Raw genomic sequence first — 21,471 nt, 5'->3', positions numbered from 1 at the left:
TAGCACAGTTGCCGTTGAGTGAAATTTGCTTTTTCGATCGTTGTTGTGTTTTTATTGTATTACAGCGATAGCTCTACTACTCCAGGTGCAAACCCAGAAAATACCTGGTTCCGTAAATCTGACCTTCAAGCTCGGTCAAGGTCAAACTGGCTGTGCGTCTTCTTGTTAATCCCATCTCGTGCGCCATCGAGGGTGTGGCACCAGCAACGCTACTGACACGCTCTCGTCACGCCAGCCTCCCGACACGCACCTTCAGTGCAACGCTAAACCATGCTATCACTTTCAATGCTTCGCCTTCGGCTAAAACTGATAATTTTCTTTTATTCTTTATTTTGAATGCAATTCGTATTTTCATGCTCTTATGGCGTATTTCTTTCACTTTCTGGGTTCATTGGCATCTTTGCACACTAGTCGATTTTTTTTTTGCTTTGTTAAGGTGCTGACGCATTTTGATCTTTATGTATGTATTTACTGTGCTGCCCCCCTTACATGACTTCCTCAGATTACAATGCTAACACAACGCCGTTCTTTCAACTACTAAATATTTTGCCATTTGTCTCAATTGTAAGCTTTCAAACTTCTGTAATGGTTAATAATATCATTGTTACCAAGCGCCTACTCTTTGCGACCAACTTTACCGAATCAGGATGCAACCCACGCAGTGGTCTAAAATATATTCTGGTTCTAAAGGTGCGCAATGTGCATGGCAAACGAATAATCACAAGTGTTAGCGTAGTCCAGTGAAACGCTCTACCCACATAAGTAAAAAAAGCAGCTAGTTTTCCGACATCATTAAAGCTGTGTTTTCATTACCTTCCTCCCTCTGTTTAATATTACATTTAGCGCGTGCTCTTTCTGTATATGTTCAATTGTATATGTTCAATTAGTATACCGTCTGCATTGTGAAGATCTTTTGTATTGTATATCTTTCTATATAAAGATTCTCCGTCTTTTGTAATGTCATCTTATAGCCGGAACGAAGGCTACGGACGCGAACAGAAACACAGACACGAGCAAACGTCGACCGAAAGTTTGGCGTTTGTTCTTGCCTGTGTCTTTGTTCGTGCCCGTGGTATTCGCGCCGGCCACACCGTTGCATTCACGAACCAGCTCGCGGCCAGCGACACCTCCTGCGTGACGCGGCGGCGGCGCAGCGCACACGCACTTGAGCGGATCCCCGCTGCCTCGGCCCACCAGGGGCATTTTGACCACGTAGTTTGTGTCGTTCTGGTGGTAGTAAAGCGACCCGTTGTACAGCAGCTGCCCGTTGCCGTGGAACGGAGTCGGAAGCCGCAGCTTTCGGTAACCGGTGCCGGACTGGAAGGCCGCCTTGGAGGGGAACTCGAGCAGCGACAGGCCGTCCTGCTCGTTGGCCACGTAGAAGGTGTTCGGGTCGAACGGCGTGCTCTCGCGCATCCAGTTGCTGAAGTGGGCGCCTGGCTTGCGGTTCAGCACGGGCTTGCCGATGCGCTCGATCACGCGGCGCGTCACCAGGCACTCTGTTCGTTGCGAAAGAATAAATGTGCCCGGACGGGTCGATTAGCGCCTACGGCTAGCCTCGTTCTGCACGACGTCTCCTCGGTTCTCATAATATGTTTAGTTTACAGAGATTAAATGAGAGAGACATATTAGGTGAGGCAGGCACGTTAAGCAACAAATGCCCAGTTGTTTGTCCTGCTCCGGAGAAGAACGTACATAGATTGAAAAAATAGGGAGGAGATCGATAGAGAGATAAGGAAATTACAGAGAAGTGAAGGGCTTGATGCACGTACAAACGTGAAGTGGCGCGCAGCACAATTTGTCACATCCTGTCTGGTAGTCGAGTCGTGTAGAGCCTTCAAAGTCAGCATTGAATATATCGGTCATGACCAGGCTCGTAAAACGCTCCGTTCTTACAGCGTAAGGTGCACGCAAATCCGACGACACTCGAAGATGAGATGCGCAATCTTCGCATCGCTGCGACTTGTTTCGCTGGTAGTGGGAGTTACTGATCGACTTTAATGAGTAACTGGAGATGTTTTCCTAGAGGCCGCCTGGCAAGCAACATCAGTTGTTGGCTGAGAATTATGATAACTAGAGACCGGATTATAGGCAAATGTCTATTTATTCCAGCGCTGTGACTTTTTATTGTATGAGAACAAATTTTCAGTCAAGGAGTGGTTTAGTACTGATTTTATATTGCCTACAAATACCTATTTCTGTCGTTTGTGCCTATACGTATATGCCTATTTTGCATTTAGGATGTGGAAATTCTTTTTTGGGGTGCTTTCTGTTTCAAAAATGCATTCGGTTACTTTTTCCCACAAGATCTGGCAGAACTGGCTGATGCTGTTTTTAATGCTTATCAAGCAAATAAGCGCTTGCGATGTCAACGTTAATTGAACTTTTGATGGCATCTCACCACCTGCGTGACACTGGTTAGCAATGCCAGAGAACAAGATCACCGAACGTCCTCTTCCTCGACCGTGGACACACAACTCCATGTTAAACTGCAGGCGGGAATTTGAGAACGAAAGGCCCACAATTTTTTTAGAAAGACCTAGTGTAGAATGCAGCTTCGAAAGAATCCCGGCTGTAGAGTGTGCTGCGCGTGTGTTAGGCGGAAGTGTGTAATGTCGCTAAAAGTATGCTATCTGCCGTGTGCACTCGGGTGGTCACCCTTGTCGGTGCCTCCGCTTCTTTGCGGCTGTACACAGACAACCAGCCGATGGCGGTACATCTCAAGCAATAAACTCTGCCCTCCCACGCTGTTTTCATTTAAACTAGTGCTACAACGTGGGATAAAAAGAGAAACAAGTTTGCGGCAAATATAGTCATAGCGACATGCGAAAATAGCTTGACGTAGATTTCTTGTGAATAGTTCACGAGTTGTAACACAGCTATACCACACCTAACACAGTTGAGTAAAATGCGTCCCATGTGTGTTGCAGCAGCTATTTAAAAAGTTTTGGCAATCTTGAAATCTCTCTCAGACAAGAAACTGGGATTTTTTTTCTGCTCAAAAAAGTTTTGGAGGTTCTTACAGGTGAACTCTCAAGAATGCCAGAGTGCGTGAAGCCGTCAAACATACGGAAATACGAAAACGCTCCATTCGCCTCTATCCGCCTTGAGCGCTTATTTTCAGCCTGAAGCGTATTCTGAGTGAGAGGAGGCATAATCTTGACTTAGCGGTGATAATTGCCTGCTAGTTTTGTTCTAACATTTGCAAATATTTGTATAAGTACACTATTCAACGAGTTTTCCTTGATTGGAACATTTGTTGACTTCAATCCATAAGGCATAAATTTCAACTTCCCTCATCAACTGTTTAACAGCTTTCCTTGCGCATTTTACGTATTTCTTGCTTGCTTCCCTTGATACAACATTGTAAGATGGAAAGTTTTGCTACTAAATAAACAAATGAGTAAACGTGTTGGCTGCAGAATGCGAATTGGCGAAAAAGTGGCCCCTCGTGTGTCCAGCAAATGTATGTAAAGTGGTTGCTTGCCCATAATTGTAGCTGCCTTTCACACCTCACAAACAAGTACAACGTCACTTTCCTTAACTACGAAAATGGGCTAGACACATTCAGCGCATAAAACAGGTCATTATTGGTGAGCAATTCATAGTTCCTATTTCGCCCCATATTGTACCTATAAACTGAGGCTCTAAGTGCCTGTATTAGGTGCCTAAATGCCACATTCTTAGTGCCTAAACGTCCGGTCTCTAATGATAACGATGATCATAAAACATACAGCCAGCATGTACACCCATCGACATTCACTCACAAACTAAAGCTACTCACAAGTCTCAATAAGACCTGTAGTCTTAGTAAGAACACTAGAAGCGCTTTCACTGCGCGAAACTCGCAGGCGGTGCTTCTTTACGGGCCGATAAGAGTTGCGGATTAAGTAACGCTGGTCATGCCATTACAAAAAGAACATACGTTGGTGCGTTGTTAAGACTATACAGCAAATATTACGCTAAGCGGGCAGATAACGCCGTTGAAACATTTACCTACAGCAATGCTTTCGTCCGCGGAATACATTGGAAACGCGAAGCCTAAGTGGGCATTCCCCAAACACTGCCTCGTCGTGTTATGTGGGCGACCAGCCAACGATGCTTAATGAATCAGTGAAAGGCAAGTACATTCAATGACATAGTGAACAAGAACTCACCGCGATCATTCCTGCATGCTTTTTTTTTTCAGTAGAAAACAAGGCAAATCTGCGAGAAGACAGAATTTTCGAACATACGCAAATCTTCCATCCCGTGTGCGGGACAAAAAGATAAGTGCGGCCTTCCTGGGAGATTTTCTCCATTAAGCAGTCATTTTTTTTTACAGACAGGATAGCCTGAAAAATACAATGCACCAGTTTCAGCAGGTTTCGCGTTTTCAATTTCTTTTCTTTAAATACAGGCACGATTAGGCTTATCCACACAAGCGGGTGGCTTTGTCTTCATTTTTCTTCTCTCCAACTCTGCGTGCTTAAGGCACTTTTTTCATACCCTCATCATCATTATTAGCAGTCATCTTATCAGGGATTCTATCTAACCAACTGTGCAAGGACCTTGGTTCCCTGCCCTGACACTAACTCCATCCCTTTACTGCATCCTTACCGATGACTCGTGTCACCTAGGGCATTTCTGCCAATCAAATTCAATTCAGGAAATCCGTTTCAGGTAGCAATGTGTGCTATGAGTTGGCTACAATAAATAGTATACAGTGATTTACCTGGCAACATGCTGCTTCTATGTTTGAGTCGCACGTATAATACTGCCACTATAACTGCCACATTCACAAACGCGAACAAATGTCCTCGTCTTATGTCCTCGTCTGCAATTAATAACATTGCAAAAAGGCGTGTTCAGAGCAATTACCGATGTACCTTATTTTTAACTTTCTCCCTAACGCTGTACTTAAGTTTACGTGTCACTAAAATCACTGCTCTTTATTTTATGCGTATTGTTTGCCTGAAGGTCCCTCCTCAGTCTTTGACTATGGGACCTCCTAGAGTTGCTTCTGTAAAACATTTCAAACGCTCAATAAACTGAAACTGAAACTGAAAAAAGGTCACACATCCGGCATTGAATTGCTTTTTTTTTTTTATTCGAAACTTCTAACTCGCAGGGTAATCCAGTCCACTGCACAACACGGCACCATAAATTCAGGTATGTCTCATGGCCGCGCGCTAATTATGGGATGCAAGAATTGATATAAGCCCTCCCTTCTACTCTAAATAATTATACTTAACGTGAATCGTTCATTACAAATCTTTATTTTAATTAAAATGATATTTCTGCGATGCCTTCCTCCAGTGCGAAAAGTGGATTTTTTTTTCATTTTTTTTTCAGTCTTGTTGACGCAGTCTCAGTCGTAGTCGTTGACGTAGTTCCAGTCTTGTTCTTATGTCCTCGTCTGTATGCCCTACAACAGTATTACAATATACCTGTCAAGTCGATTATCTGTCTGTATGCCACTACCTGATGTACTTGGTAGCCTTGTCGAACAGTGATACAGTGGTTTTGTTTTTCCCTATCTTTTTTCAGTCGTGTAACGTAGTATACCATGTCCGGAAAGGATAAAGACTCAAAAAAGACTCAAAGAAAGAAAAAACAAATTGCGATCTGCCTACAGATGTGTTCTTGTCTGAAAAATCCGTGAGCTGGATGACGTCATGACAGGTAATCTCCTGAAGAGTCCAAATCACGCGGTCAAAAGCCAGGGCGTGTTAACGTGCTCCACTTAAAGCGACTCATGTTAATTAGTTAATTCAATTATTCCCGGAACGTAATTACTCGAAACTGTTCTTCTTACCGTATGTTCGCCACCCATGATTCTCTACGGTGAAATTTGCCGAGCTCTTCATGGCCGACCTTATCATCGTAAAGCTCGTATTTAAAAGAATTGGGAGAGTTGAGGGGCTATCCGGCATTTCGTTGATTGTGCTTGGCTTTTATCACGCACTCACCCTGATTACGTGGCCTCCTTGCAATCCAGTTAGTCCTGTTTACAGTGCTGTCGACGTTCTGAACGTTGATGATGTCGGTCAACGTGCCTGTAACACGTCAGAAACATTTTTTTTAATACGCCGCACAAATTTATGGCAACGTCACAGAGCAACTGCGGCTTTATTAATGTTGCAAATGACCCTCTAATAAGATTAAATAGTGGACTAATGGCACTCCTTTAATCACGGCACAAAGGAAGCGGGAAAGTGGTTGTAGCCTGAGTGCACTTCCAGGAGTGGACGTTGCAAAGTTTACACAGCGATCTCCAGGCTTTTATCGATGCAAATGAATATGTTTCAGGCGTTACTAAAACTTGTTGTTAAATTTAATGTGGTTAGGGGCTGCGGAGTAATAGTGGAGATGTATAATATAACAATGTCTTGAGGAACAATTAGTGGCCGACCGATTAAAGTCAAAGGAGGTTCGAGTTCCGTCATGATCACTTATGCTGCGCAGATGTAAAAACTGAAGATAAACCAAGATTTTATTCCTAGACAACGCTTTTTTTAAATCTGGTAAGCTGGCTGCTGTAACTTTGTGTCGTATTGGCTTCATCACGTTGTCACAGATGTGCATCTTTGCAGACACTTCCTGCCTCACTATTCCGTATAGTCGGCGACTGTATCGCAACTCAAAGGTATTTGTGTATAGAGCCCAATTTATGTTTAAAAGACAAAAATTGCGCATAAATGGTGCCTGCCTGGTCCACAGGTCTTCAGTCGAGTGCCGGTGCATTCCGGACATCGTTTGCAGTCGCCCATGGTCTGCTTAGTCGGTGGAGCTGCAAAAAATCAAAACGGCCTTTCCAGTGTCATGGAGTCGCCTCCGCGAACACCTGCATTCTGCGCTATGTGCGGGACGAGAATACTCACTTTGGCCGGCTGTCCTCTCTGAATCGTCAAACTCTTCTGTCCTTTCGTCCTCACCTGCGGCGAATAGGAGAAAATTGACGCTCAAGCACATTTTGTAGGCAGTGTAGCCTGTATGCGCCAAGTTTGACGCGCTTTTGAGGGTGCATATAATTTTGACCAAAAGTCTCGAAGTAAGTAGCTGTACGCGTAAGAGACGCGGCTGTACCATGTTGTGGCGCTCCGCTAATACATTTAGTTGTTCCAAAGCAGCCGCGATTGCGAGGGACAGTACTTGCCGTTTGTCTGAGCACCGCAACGTCACGCATGCTGATGGAGTCGTGCCACAGTATGACGGATATTGTCACTCGCGGTGTGGCCCTTCGAGGATTCTCACAACTGCAAAATGCAGAGCTCACTAAAACTTCTCCTTTAAAACTGGTTTCTCCGTAGTAATAGTCATTGCGTGGAAAAGACCGCTTTTATAATTCCTTTCTTCTACAGTAGACAGCCACTGCGCGCGTCAGCGCAACTGAGGTAAGTGCCGCTACTTAACTATTAAACAATGCGTTATGCTTGCACCATTCGAACATGCTTTTGAATCTTGCGCATAACATAGTGACTCGCCAGATAACCCGTTATATGCATGCACTGAAAGGACCTATCATCTCACGACACCGTTCGTGATGCGTGCGTCCCACGTTGAACACCGGTTGCTGTCTCAATCTCAGCAACCACGTGACGAAGGGACAAGTGGCGCGTGTCGAAATCATGCCACGTTCAATTAACAGTTGTTATCTGAGGCGAGCCTGAACATTGTTCGGGGAACAAACGAAAATCTCGGAAATATTGCATGCAGCGCGAAGGTAGTGAACGTGAGCCAAAGCAGCTGGAGCCAAGACGGTTATTGGAGCCATTGGCAAGGAGCACTGCGACTGGCCGCACTCACTTTTGAAGGACTCCTGCATTTTCACTCGCTAGTCTACTGCAAGATAGTGAAACAAACAGCAGCAGATCTTTTCTTTAATTATATCCTTCCTGGTCCGGACATGTGTGATTTACTCTAATAAACCACCTGTAATGGTTCTGGACATTCTTCTCCGCGTCCCCGTAGTCATTAACAAAGGCTTTATAACCAAACATTCCGACCGGCCTAGCGAGCTAATGCGACGTTTTTCACTATTGCGTGGTTTCTTACCCGGGGCACTGATATCCTGTCATCCTGTCCAGTGAGACAGCATGCAGCTATCCAATAAATCGTGATTAATTATTCCTAATGAAGCCCGGCGCCTGAATTTGATGAGGCATCGAGTGAATATCGTCCTCCCTGCAAGTTACCCCAAAACGCGAATCATGACCGAGGCTATGTATTTTTTGCTGATAAGTGACGCACTGTAGACGGTGAGCGATCCGATGGCCTGTCCGAGGGCGTTCTTGCTGACGCAGTGGTAGAGCCCGAAGTCTTGCGGCCCCACGTCGGTGACGTTGAGCGTCATGAGGGTGGTGTAGCCGCGGTCTTGTTCACGCACCCGGTACTTTGGCCCATCCTCGAGGAATCGTCCCGAGCGCAGCGTCCACGTGTTTACTGCCGCAGGGAAGGACTCAATGTGGCATTCGAGCAGCGCCCAGCCACCCACACGCGTCGCCACCGACCATTGCTTGATGCGCACGAACGGAGGGACTGCACACAAGATATAGACCATAGAAATCGCAGGAGGCATTCGTGAATTGGAGAGGGCGATGCATTTATGCGAACAAGGCAAGCAATCAGAGTTCACCTCCACAAGTGAGCTAAGCACATTTCAGCAACGAAGGCAGCTGAGGAGGAACTTAACTGAACCCGTAGGGTAGAAAGTTCGAAGCTCACAATAAATGCACAAACAGCTTACCCTCAGAAGTTTCCTTGGTGGTACTGACTAGGGAAATGCTTCTAGGTAAAGATATAGCACAATTTAAAAACCATAAATTGTCAACTACACTAGGAACTTCGAAGCTGCCTTTATCGATGATGGTGGTGCTCATGAATATTGTAAACGCTATGGTCGCGTTGATGTCGATCGTCGACACATTTTGCAGAGTAGAACCATGAGCTGTCGGGTGCTTTGTAGAGTGGTCCACCCATCATCGTCATCAACGTCATGGTGAAATACGTTGTGGTGAGGCACGCCAACAGCAGCACCGGATGTTTCAGCATTTAGCCTTTGTAGGTGCGAGCACTAGTGCTGCAGTCAGAGGCGCGAACGACGCTATTGAAAGAACGTATGCCATGCTGTTATACACGTGTTATACTTGCTGCTAGAGACCACAGGTTGATGCAAAAGGATATCTAGTGGTACACAATTCCACAAACAGCGATGTACAGTCGTAGGAGAGAAGAGCAACTGTCTTTCGACGGCTTAGAAAAAAGATTATCGGGAGCCACATGAGCCGCTTTTAACAGCAAGCGACGCCACCTGCTCGCATTTGATGCGTTAAAGGTCGCATATATGCGACGTGCTAGCGCCTATACGGGCCACGGCAAAAGAAAAAAAGAATTGTTGACTGTAGAAACAAAATGAAATCGCGAAGGCGTTACGAAGAAACATGCAAAGCGGATATAACTACTGAGCTAAAATGTAAAATTCGAAATTTTATACAGTACGTGAGTACTCACAGGTAACTTCTAGAGCAACTTCCTTTGTAGCTTCTACCGGCACGCCGTTGGAGGCAGTGCAGAAGTAGCGACCCATTTCCTCCCGAGTCACGTGGGTCAGGTTCAGCTGGCGGTCTTCGATGAGCGATTCTGTAAAAGAACATTTAGAGTACAAGAAGCAACTTAGACGTTCGAGTTCTTGTGCGGTTAGTGCCCTCTAAAACTGCCCATTTTTGGTTAAAGCCAGATGAGTTGGTTACTCACTAAAGAAATGTTTCACCGTATGTACTACATTCCGCTATCAGCAAAAACATAAGCTTAAAATTATCATACTTGATATTCAGGTTGCACAAATCTGGTTGCACTGTCTTGAACCTTAGGTGCATGCTTCCTCATCTATCTAACCTCCACCAATATGAGACACCACGTCTGTGACTCAAAGCAATATTTACAAAACTGATTTCCGCCACATTGGTATGACCGATGGCGTTGCCTATAACAGCTGCAGACATGGAACGACCACGACGTAATGTCTTCGCGCTAATTTTCACTGGTACACAGAGCCGTCAAGTTCCAGAACAGGAGAGAGTATACGCTGGCATGTTTTGAAGCAACCGTTATACCAGATTGAAATATATGTACGGAGTTCTACGCGAATAAATAGGGATAGTGCTATCGGACAAGCATGAAAATGGCCTTGTGCCTAATGGTAATAATTTCCCCTGGCAGCTTCTACAACGAGATCTACCCTTGAACTCAACGAATATGTTCGCTGTTGTACATGTAATAAATCACACACTTCGAACGACTCAACTAAGGAGTAGCCTTTGCTATATACTAAAACTTGGGGAAGCGCGCTTCGGAACGGACTGTTCATGAAGCGCCAATAATTACTCAAATTCTCGCTCACACTGCAATTATAACCGTGGTAACCCGGAAACCACAGTTTTCCCCAGCGTGAGCGAGACAGGACGCTTCCTCTCCAAAAATAAAATTGGCCCCCCTTGCGCACCCTTGCTACCTCCCGCGTTATATTAGAGTAACGTCGCTTGATATGTTGCGCATGACACTGAGGGAAGCTTACCATAAGACGCCTTCTTTTTTTCAGGAAAGATTGTTTGTGCTTCTTAAACAGTCCGTTCAGAACCCCCTGGAAGCACGGACTTGAAACAAGAGCCGTGAATACAAGAATCTGATACTCTTCTGATTGTTATATGATCGTTACTATAGCTGTGAAATACGGGAAATTTACATAACAGGAGGCCATCCCAAAAATCTTATATTAACATACTCGTAAATTACAACTCAGCTACAGTTGACGAACAGTGACAAAACAAATGACGCTTTCAGCATCTTACAGTTCATGTACTCCGAAACAAAGACAGACGAGGTGTTCACACTAGAACATGCAGCTCTTACGAAGTTCTCTTGCGGCGTTTCTTTTGACTCACGTAGTTGAAGTAGCAATAACCATTTAGAGATAGCTGTGCTTTCAGGCGCAGACAGAGAGCGCCGAAGTGCTCCACGACGCAGAACCCGTCGCATGCTGGCGTCATCTTAAGGTTTAAATGCCCACCGCAGAACTTGTCATTACAACCGAGAATCATTTCGCGCAAGCAGATGCTATTAATTTCCTGCCACCCGTATTTTGTACATATTTGTTTTTTTTTTTTTCGCGTGGCCTTGTCTGAATGCCTATTCCCCAAAGTGCATATGGGAATGTTCTTCTAAAAAAAAAAAACACTATCGCTTGCTTTCCGTGGTGGCCTGCAAAACGTGTCAGTCATTACCGTGGAATCGCTGCCCGTAGATGGGTCTGCCGTTCTCCCTCCTCCACGTGACCACGGGTTCCGGCTGGCCCGTAGCCGAACAGTGAAGCCGTACGTTCTCGCCTTCGCGGATGGTCACCGTCTGCACCGTTTGCGCGTCCACGATGGCCGGAGGTACTGCGTGCGTGTACGTGTGCCCGAAGACAGGCGCCGCATAAGTGCATGACACAAGCTTTATATACGTGAAGTAAGAGAGAGAGAGAGAGAGATCTTCGTCAAGTGGCTTCAAGATTAAAATCAAAGAAATTTAGCCACACCGCCTTCTGTTCCCGAGTGAAAGCAAATGAGATAGAGCAGGAGAACAGATGGGAGAAACGTTGTGAAGGGCAGTTGTGGTTTGTGGCAGGCTGACTATGTGGTCGCGAGTGCTTGGACAACGATGACGACAGCGTGTCTGTCTCCGGGTATGCACGCGCTAGCTCTTGCTGCCGCGTTGTGAACTCGTGGTGCTACCTAACTAAAGCCCTTGTATGTAGTCGCCGCCTCCCTCTCCTGTAACAAAATATTTGTCACAAGCAAGTATGGAAGAAGTGCGGGGTGGACGGAATAAAAAAACTTAACGTAGATGTGACGGTATGTGTACAGGACGGAAGCGGGTGCAGGAGTTTACCTACGCACTAATACATACCTAATTAAAATCCACCTGCTTGCACAAACAGACCAACGCAATCCAATACAGCACAGGAATTGAAGAAGGACCCGAAGGATATATAAATGGGGCACCCATGGTGTCCACGAGACTGACATCATCACTCGACAGAAGAAAAGCAAACAAGGGTAGAGATACGACAAACAATATACGTAAATTTAAAAGAAGCTTTAAAAGATTGTTTAAAAGCACCGAAATTATATCAACAGATGATAGCGACGCACGCAGACATAAAAATTGTCGCATGCAGATTTTTTCTTTTTCGGCGGGTAGGGTTGTATAGGGAGAATCTGTCGTCTATTTCGTTTTTCCGGGGTTCTTTTTACACCACTACAAAAGTTCCGTATTGTTTCCTTTTCGTAGAAACACTTCCCAACTGAGCCGCCAGTTATTGCCTAAAACTTGAGTCACGTAGACACGAAAGGAAGAGAAGCGAAGTCGAGTTCACTGGTAAGAGCAACGGCAGAGCAGCGTGCGTGACTTAGTCACTCCGTGCGACAAGTCCTTATCTTATCTTATATAGTTGCTGTTTAGTACAAAATTGTACTTTTAAAGGTCGGAGGGGCAAATCTCGGCTGTGGCGGCCGCATTTCCCTTAGGGCGATATGCAAAAAAGCTCGTATCCCGTTCATCGGGGGCACATTAAGATCCCCTGGTGGTCAAAATTTATCCGGCGACCCCCCTACGGCGTTCCTCATAATAAAATGATGGTTTCGGCACGTCAAACCCCAGAATTCATTCGTAGTTTTAAGTACTTTCATTTGAATATTCCTAGCGTGGGGGGGGGGGGGGGGGGGGGGGGGGTGTCTTCCTTATGTCTTCCTGCGCGTTTGATTATTTCGTTAAATATGCGGAAATTAAGCGACGTCTGGTAGACAAACCTGTCAGCTTGTGCTTGTGCAGGAAAAACCCGATTCAGTTTGCAAAGAAAGCAACAAAATCAGCGCAGTTCATGTCGACAGCTGGCAATCACGTCATTCATTTCTACGCGCGACGTCTCCACCGTTTCTTTCTTCCAAGCTAAAGAAGATTATATCGACCGTTTGCGTAGGTATACGCATTTGCATATGATCATTCGTGCGTGACGGAACGGAGGTGCGTTGAAGCTGATGTGCGCAGTTGGCATCGCTGCGTGGGTTGAAGAGATTGCAACTTTCATTGATAGGACGTAATTAGCATAAATACCGACAGTCTGCGGGCAAACGTAGGCGGAAGCGAGTTACACGAGAAGCGAAGCCCCTGCGGGCAGTCTCACAAGTTTCCTCCCGACGGGTTACCGGAGAAATCCGTGAATAGCGGCTGCGAAGCGTGATAGCGGGATCACCTCCGCGAGACACCCCCGCCGCCTTTTGGGCGGTCGATTCCTTTATCTGCAGTGACGGATCTGTTATGACGGTGGCCGCCGTTTATGAATAGACACAGCCTGAGGTTCCGTTGTCTATCGTTGCGACGGAGCGGACCATTATTTTAAGGAAGCCACAAAACAGCTTTTGTCGAAGCCGCAGCTTCATTGTGAGGCCTCTCCTCGCTCTTCGCGGGCGCAGCAGCCCTTCAAGGCACAGGCTCTGCTCAAAGACTCCGAGATAGCACGAGGCCCTCTGGGAGTTCGGAACCATGACAGCATGCTAGTGGGATGACACCCGTACATTCAAACGGAGGTGCCGGCAATAAAAAAAAATTAAATTATGGGGTTTTACGTGCCAAAACCACTTTCTGATTATGAGGCACGCCGTAGTGGAGGACTCCAGAAATTTCGACCTCCTGGGGTTCTTTAACGTGCACCTAAATCTAAGTACACGGGTGTTTTCGCATTTCGCCCCCATCGAAATGCGGCCGCCGTATCAGGGATTCGATCCCGCGACCTCGTGCGGTGCCGGCAATCAAGCAACGATGTTTGCGGCGTCCATGTTTTCGTCAGTGCGTGCGTGCTTTGCAGTGACTGAAGTGAAGCATAGTTGGGGAAGCAACTTGTGAGTGAGCGAGCGGGAGGGATGGCTAGTTAGTTAGTTAGTTAGTTAGTTAGTCAGTGTGCGTGGGTGCGTGTGAGTGTGCATGCATGCCGGCGGTCTACAACCGTGTCATCACAGTCGCGAATCTCGCCCCGTGACCCGTTACAACATGCATCTCTCTCTCTTACCACACACACACACACACACACACACACACACACACACACACACACACACACACACACACACACACACACACACACACACACATATATATATACATATATATATATATATATATATATATATATATATATATATATATATATATATAGAAGAGCTTTAGGCTAGGGACGCAAGCCCGCTTGCGTCTTCTAATCTAAAACTCTCCATTGAAAGAAGCGCAGGCGCACGTAAAAAGCAAGAATTCACGCGGAAACTTCACTCAAGTTGTCTAAGTATGCGTAAGCATTGTGCCACTTCATCGTGTCCTCGCAGCCCGATGTCATTATCAATCTTATCAAACTTTATCTGACCAGTATAAACACCAATCAACCTTGTCCGAATACATCTGCCCTTATCAACCTTTATCATTTGTTATGAACCTTATCGAACTCGATTCCTCCCTTTTCAACTCTTATCGGTTGTTATCAACCTTATCGCAATCGATCGGATCCTTATCAACACTGATCTGTCCTTATCAATCTTATCGGACATGATCCGGCTGTTATCAACTGTTATCCGTCTTTATCAACCTTATCGAACTTGATCCGACCCTTATCGGTACTTATCAACCTTATCAAAATTGCTCCAACCATTATAAGCCCTTATCAATCTTTTGCACCTCATCCATCCGCGTCGAACCATTACCAACGTTGATGAGACCCATGTAAACCCTCATCACTACTTATCATCCTTATGTACTCATTCATTTGTTGTCTGTCTGTGTTGCACGGCGCGAAGCGCATGAGCTCTGAGAGATCGGTGGCATTGCGGTCGGTGAAGCGACGCCCCAACGGAAGGCGCATCACCCGAACACCGAGATGCATCGGGGATGCGGTGTGATTTTCGCAAAATCGGAGTTTTCCTTATGTCTACAATGCTCCAAGTCGGGTCTACGTGTGGTCCTAGAGATGGCGTTTACTCCACCATCACGAATTTTTTTTCAAGAGAGCGTTCATAGAAACTGTTTTCCTTCGGCATTTTTTTTTTGTGTGTGTGTGTGTGCCGCCGGTCCGACACGTGCATATGGTTCAGATATATTCGCCTTCTGAAAGCCTGGGTGTTTAGCCCAGTGGGTAAAACACTCGGCTTCTGAGCGCGGGGGCGTAGGTTCGAAACTCACCTCAGCCAACGTTTTTCCTTGCAAATTTGTTTATATATATATATATATATATATATATATATATATATATATATATATATATATGATGTGGGGTTTCCGGCTCTCGCAGTGCTTGTGTGGAGCCATTGCGTTGTGTTGCCGGGGGCTCCGTGTCCCTCTCCTCCTTGCCTGGACGGGGTGGCAGCGGGTCATAAAACACCGTCGCTCTGCTGTCATCCCGCCCACGCGAGGGTCAACAGGCTTTCGCCATTGGCTAACATTTTGGCGGGATTCGGGCCCTGCTTGCGTGCACTCCGGGTAAGCGCGCGCAAGACGGGACCCGGGGAGTCCACATCGGGGCGTCGGAAGGTGCGTACGTGTTCCTCTCTGCCGGCGGCGGCCCCCTTTGTCCGCCGCCGGTCGATGGTTACTTCGGCTCGTCGGGGTCCCGGCCTCGGCGGGCGCGCGCGCACTCTTCCGTCGTCTCGATGTCCTGAGGCAGCGTCTGCCGATCGTGCCCCCGTCTGTTCGTCTGTCGTTTCTCTCCATTTCCCTTTTCTCTGCCGTGGGGTGCACGATGGCAGGCGCTGACCGAAGGATAGGCAAATTCTTACTGCTCGGGTTCTTTGTTCTTTGTTCCTCGTTTCTCTATTCTCTCCTTGTCGCGGTGCGCCATTAGCGGCCACCGGCGACCATTCGGCCATGTTTTGTGTAATTAGATTCATATTCGGACGTGACGTTAAAACGCGTGTTTGTATTGACTCCCAGCTCAATAAATGTTCTTTGTTTCTTCTCGAGAGATTTGCCTAGGGTCTCCCTTGCTGCGCGCGCGGTCTCGCCTTCCCCTAAGCTGTGGGGCCGGCGGAGCGCATACGTGCGCAGCTGCGCGTCGGCACACGGAGCGGACCGGAGCAGGCGCGGACGCGCGGTGCCCTGCACGCATGGCGGCTCGGAGTGCTCGAACCCGCGGTGGTCGTCCGGCGCGCGCGGAATCGGAGCGTGCGCGCCGTGAGCGTTGCTAGTGAAGACCACAAATTGGCGCCCAACGTGGGGCCAGGGGCCTCATCAGCCTCTGGCCGCCGAGTGTCCGGGCTGCTGCGCTGCAGAGGCTGCGTTGCGAACGCGCTTTGTCAACCGAGCCATGTCTCTCATCTGTGTGCCGAATTCGTCTGTTTTCCTCTCATTCCTTCTGTCATACCTTGCCTCAGTAAAAGTAGCGTGGTAAGCGTATTGGACAACCGCTTCGAAGTTCCGCGCTTCGAAGCGCGGACGAGGAAAGGAGTCAAGTGGCCGCCAAGATGCTGCAGTCGTCATCGATTGTGGAGACCATGCGGGGCCGGAGGTCTCGCCGATTCGTACCGGGAGGGCCGACTTTTCCGTCCTTCCATCTGCTCAACGATTCGGTGAGTCTGACGGATTTTCGTGGGTCTCTAGCATCATTACCATTCTGGCGGCTGCTAATTGCGCGGACTGCTCGGGTACAGTGCCTCTAGGGCCGGCTAACTCTGCAGAAGTTCGCGGTTTTGCTATCGTTGGCGCGGCTTGCCCGGCAGTTCTCAGTTGATGCGCACCTTTCCTCGCAAAATTCAAGCCGTGATAGCTGACGCACTATTAATATGCCCTCTGTCACCTTTAGGAAGACCGGTTAGTGGTGGTGCCTTCTGCACCACCAATTGAGGGCAAAGCTGGCAGCGCATAGCCGAGCGGAGACAAAGGCCATGAAACAGGCCCGCTCCGCGAAGAGGCAAGCGCCCCGGACATCCCTCCGTCGCGCGCGCAGAAGGGGACGCTCCCCCGCTACCCCGCGGCGATGACGGGGAGGACAGCCCGGGTGGAAAGCCAGCCGGGGGAACGAAACCCGCCACCCCCACCAAAGGGTGTCGGAATCGTCTTTTCCTATTTTTTTTAAACGGCCCGAAGAGCGCCGGAGGGGCCGCAGAGTGACCCGTTTGTAAATAATTGTAAATAGTTCTTCGACGGCCTCAGGGAGGCGGAGCGCCGGAACGTGGCTGGTATTGCACGGGCGCGGGCGCCGTAGCGTTGCTGGTATTGCAACGGGCGCGCGGGGCCGGAAGCAGCGTGTGTCGCTGTTGCCCCGGGTGGGTTCGCTCTGCGGGGTCACAACGAGCTCGGCCGATGAAGATCGCGTGCCACCCGCTGAAACGGCAATGTGAAAGCTTTGTTCAAGGTGGTAACCCCAGGCGCCGAAGAAACGCGATTTAGCGCCACTCCGGCAAGTATCGCACGGTCATCAGAGCGCCAAGGTTTTCGTTAAAATCGATTCGCGCTGTGACTTGACCCGGCGTGGAGCGACTCTTCGTCTATCGCCGAACCTTCCACGTCTGTTCATCACATAGACATCGCGTATTCGAAGTCAATTTTGATTGGTGCCGCGGATGGACAGTGTGCGTCCGTGGAAGGAATTTCCGCTAGCGTCGAAGTCGTATGTCATCGTGCTAGTGAAGACCACGTTTACTGTGTCCGGCTGAACTCAGACGGAGTAACCATTTATACTGAGATGAGGCATGCCTATGGGTATCCACAACTTTGGATCAGCTACCCATTTCTCTTCAAAAAGCTCTCAGCTATCCACTTTGCTGCAATCAAGCAGGCTGCTATCCGTCTTTCTCTGTCCTTGTTTTCCCTTTGTTCAGTGTTTCTTCGTTACACTACTTGTTTCTCTGTGTATTACCTAGCCGTCTTCGTTTTGCTTTTGTGTATGGGTTTCCTTAGGTATGGTTCGTGTTGCTTTTGTGTTAGTCATTTATTTGTATCTATGTGTTTTGCGTTTCGAGAATGTTTCGCGTGTGTTTCCGCTGCCGTGTTGCGTCAACGGGTGATGTCGACCTGAATCGAAGCCTGGCGACGGCGCGGCTGTGGATCAGGCTGTGCGGTCACGACGATTGGCGCGGATCATGGCTGTACCATGGAGCGGACACTGCCAGAAGCACCGGCACCAGAAGCCGTTGCCGGACGCTGTTAGAATGGCTTGGAGTCGCACGCGTGGCTCGCCAGAGATATTTAGCGCGGACATTCTCTGTACATCTTCTTAACCGTTTGTTATTCTCTTGTGTTTTGATTGATTGTATAGGCCAACGTTTTGTCATTTTCCCTTGTCCGCGTTTGTGTCCGACTGTCACTATGTCTCTAAGCGTTTGTCTTTTACTGTTACTCTTACATTTTTCTTCGGTGGATGCTTTTATTGTGCATGTTCGCGTTAAAGCATGGGTTCATGTGGACTTTCTTTTGTGTTGCTGTTGTGTACCTCAGACGTCCCTATTTAATTTATTCTAATAGCTTGCTTTTCTTCCTTTGATGTCTTTTTTTTATTTATGTTTTGGGGGCTGGTGATTTTAGGTTCAAACTGCCAATGGATAGCCCCGGGTATTGGCAATGTAATGAATATTTCTTTGTTCTTTGTTTTCTTTTCTTCTTTGGCTGACATCGGAGCCACCAGCCTTGCATTGGTAGGGAGCATTTAAGGAGGGAGGGATGTGGGGTTTCCGGCTCTCGCAGTGCTTGTGTGGAGCCATTGCGTTGTGTTGCCGGGGGCTCCGTGTCCCTCTCCTCCTTGCCTGGACGGGGTGGCAGCGGGTCATAAAACACTGTCGCTCTGCTGTCATCCCGCCCACGCGAGGGTCAACAGGCTTTCGCCATTGGCTAACATTTTGGCGGGATTCGGGCCCTGCTTGCGTGCACTCCGGGTAAGCGCGCGCAAGACGGGACCCGGGGAGTCCACATCGGGGCGTCGGAAGGTGCGTACGTGTTCCTCTCTGCCGGCGGCGGCCCCCTTTGTCCGCCGCCGGTCGATGGTTACTTCGGCTCGTCGGGGTCCCGGCCTCGGCGGGCGCGCGCGCACTCTTCCGTCGTCTCGATGTCCTGAGGCAGCGTCTGCCGATCGTGCCCCCGTCTGTTCGTCTGTCGTTTCTCTCCATTTCCCTTTTCTCTGCCGTGGGGTGCACGATGGCAGGCGCTGACCGAAGGATAGGCAAATTCTTACTGCTCGGGTTCTTTGTTCTTTGTTCCTCGTTTCTCTATTCTCTCCTTGTCGCGGTGCGCCATTAGCGGCCACCGGCGACCATTCGGCCATGTTTTGTGTAATTAGATTCATATTCGGACGTGACGTTAAAACGCGTGTTTGTATTGACTCCCAGCTCAATAAATGTTCTTTGTTTCTTCTCGAGAGATTTGCCTAGGGTCTCCCTTGCTGCGCGCGCGGTCTCGCCTTCCCCTAAGCTGTGGGGCCGGCGGAGCGCATACGTGCGCAGCTGCGCGTCGGCACACGGAGCGGACCGGAGCAGGCGCGGACGCGCGGTGCCCTGCACGCATGGCGGCTCGGAGTGCTCGAACCCGCGGTGGTCGTCCGGCGCGCGCGGAATCGGAGCGTGCGCGCCGTGAGCGTTGCTAGTGAAGACCACAATATATATATATATATATATATATATATTGTAAAGGAGAACCATTTTTTTTTAAGTGTGGCGTCGTGAATACCGTACGCTTTCTTTTTTTTTTCTTTATACATGCTTCACCCTTGCAAATAAAACTTGTAAATTGAGCTCTGCGAGCTTGCAATCGCGCTCTTAATGAAGGTCGGACCCCGGTGGAAACGTCGAGATGAAATGTTTGTTCTTAATTTTTCACGTGCTCCCCCTGCACTTCTTTCAATTTATTATATTTATTTTATTTTATTTATTATACTATATATAATTTAATATATATATATATATATATATTCATGGCTATGTAAAGCCACCAGGCAATGAAGCCAAGAGAGAGAGAGAGACTAAAGAAATCTGAAAAGCAGGGAGTTTAACCAGACGGGAAGGTCCGGTTTGCTACCCTACGCTGGAGAGAGATTGGAGAGGAAGGTCAAATAACAGGACAGTATAGATAGAAGGAAAGTGAGCGCAGACACGCAACACAGTAGCACTTCTAGCGCTATAAACATCAGATCAGGCTACAGCCGCTTGTCCAAGTCTGTAGTCCTTCAAAACTGCAACAGTGGCCTCGTCGCCCTCCGCTGCGATGGCTTGTGATGTCAACATTCTAAGATTGTTGAATTAACTGATTAAATTGTGGGGCTTTACACGCCAAAACAACGATTTGATAATGAGGCACGCCGTTGTGGGGACTCTGGAATAATTTGGACCAGCAAGGTTTCCTTAACGTGCACCTAACTCTAAGTACAAGGGTGTTTTAGCATTTCGCCGCCATCGAAATGCGACCGCCGTGGCTGGGATTCGATCCCGCGACCGCGTACTCAGCAGTCCAACATCATAGTCACTAAAAAACCACGGCGTTTAAAATTATTTCCTATGAAGCCAACGAAAGCGTACGGGTAACTAACTAACTGTGGTAGAAACCGGAATGTAGAAAATAAAGAAGAAAAGTGGAAATGAAGGTGGACGAAAAGATAACTTGTCGCAGGCGGCGACCTAACCCACAACCTTCGCATTACGCGTGCGATACACTACCTATGCATCGCACCCGCCGTGGTTGGTTATAGTGGCTAGGTCGCTGCGCTGGAAAGCACGAGCTCGCGGGACCAAAGCCCGGCCATTGGCGGCCGCATTTTGATAGAGGCGAAATCCAGAAACACCCATGTACTGTGAATTTGGTGCACGTTAAAGGTGGACAAAATTAAAGTGTGCGTGCGTGTGTGTGTAAAAGAATGCTTCCGCACTATCTGACATGTCCCACTATAGGCAGTTTCAGCGGTAATGTTTATCCTTTTTTTGCGGTATTAACTTACATGCAATCAGCGTGCTTGCAACTCAGTGGGCTGACATGGAGTAAGCACTCTAGTTTCTGCTGAAGTTGAACATTTTTATCATGTTATACAAAGAAAAAAGCGTGAGAAGCGTGTGGAATAATTTGCTGAAGCGCCTTAATTTGTCAGTATTCAACGGAGCCATCCGGGAAGGTTTTCCCTTATTACGTAACGAATTGAAGAATGTTTCATCCGCAAGAAAAAGAGTGTAGATCTGTCAAACGCTGCTAATATTGGTATTGACTTTGACGCTAGAAAAAGAGGTAGTGACGTCATCGCTAACATGCTTACCTCGATCGTTCTAGGAGTGGCACATCACGCACACAAAGAGAGGATTTTGTGCAAGGAAAAAGAAAAATGGAGGTGATAAGCGATATTTTTCCTATTGGGAAGACAGACCAGAAACTTTAAAGCAAGAAATTTCTATTCTGGCACAACTGTGCTGCGTCATTGCATCACGCGCTACCTTCAAGAACGGA

General features: G+C 47.7%; 1 protein-coding gene across 1 annotated transcript in view; it reads right to left on the bottom strand.

The window, feature by feature from the left end:
• The window catches only part of LOC142575241 (uncharacterized), a 62,011-nt gene that overhangs the window by 6,915 nt on the left and 33,625 nt on the right, over nt 1-21,471 (bottom strand). Inside the window, exons 8-14 of the mRNA XM_075684422.1 lie at nt 11,262-11,417; nt 9,493-9,621; nt 8,233-8,520; nt 6,864-6,917; nt 6,692-6,772; nt 5,952-6,038; nt 1,166-1,499 (exon numbers count right to left, since the gene is read on the bottom strand). Coding sequence (XP_075540537.1) covers nt 1,166-1,499; nt 5,952-6,038; nt 6,692-6,772; nt 6,864-6,917; nt 8,233-8,520; nt 9,493-9,621; nt 11,262-11,417 — 1,129 coding nt within the window. The remainder of the gene's footprint in view (nt 1-1,165; nt 1,500-5,951; nt 6,039-6,691; nt 6,773-6,863; nt 6,918-8,232; nt 8,521-9,492; nt 9,622-11,261; nt 11,418-21,471) is intronic.

Source organism: Dermacentor variabilis, chromosome 3 (assembly GCF_050947875.1).
Source record: "Dermacentor variabilis isolate Ectoservices chromosome 3, ASM5094787v1, whole genome shotgun sequence".
Classification (NCBI taxonomy): Eukaryota; Metazoa; Arthropoda; class Arachnida; order Ixodida; family Ixodidae; genus Dermacentor; species Dermacentor variabilis.
Note: the sequence above shows the minus strand (reverse complement) of the source record. Positions and strands in the feature narration are given on the sequence as shown.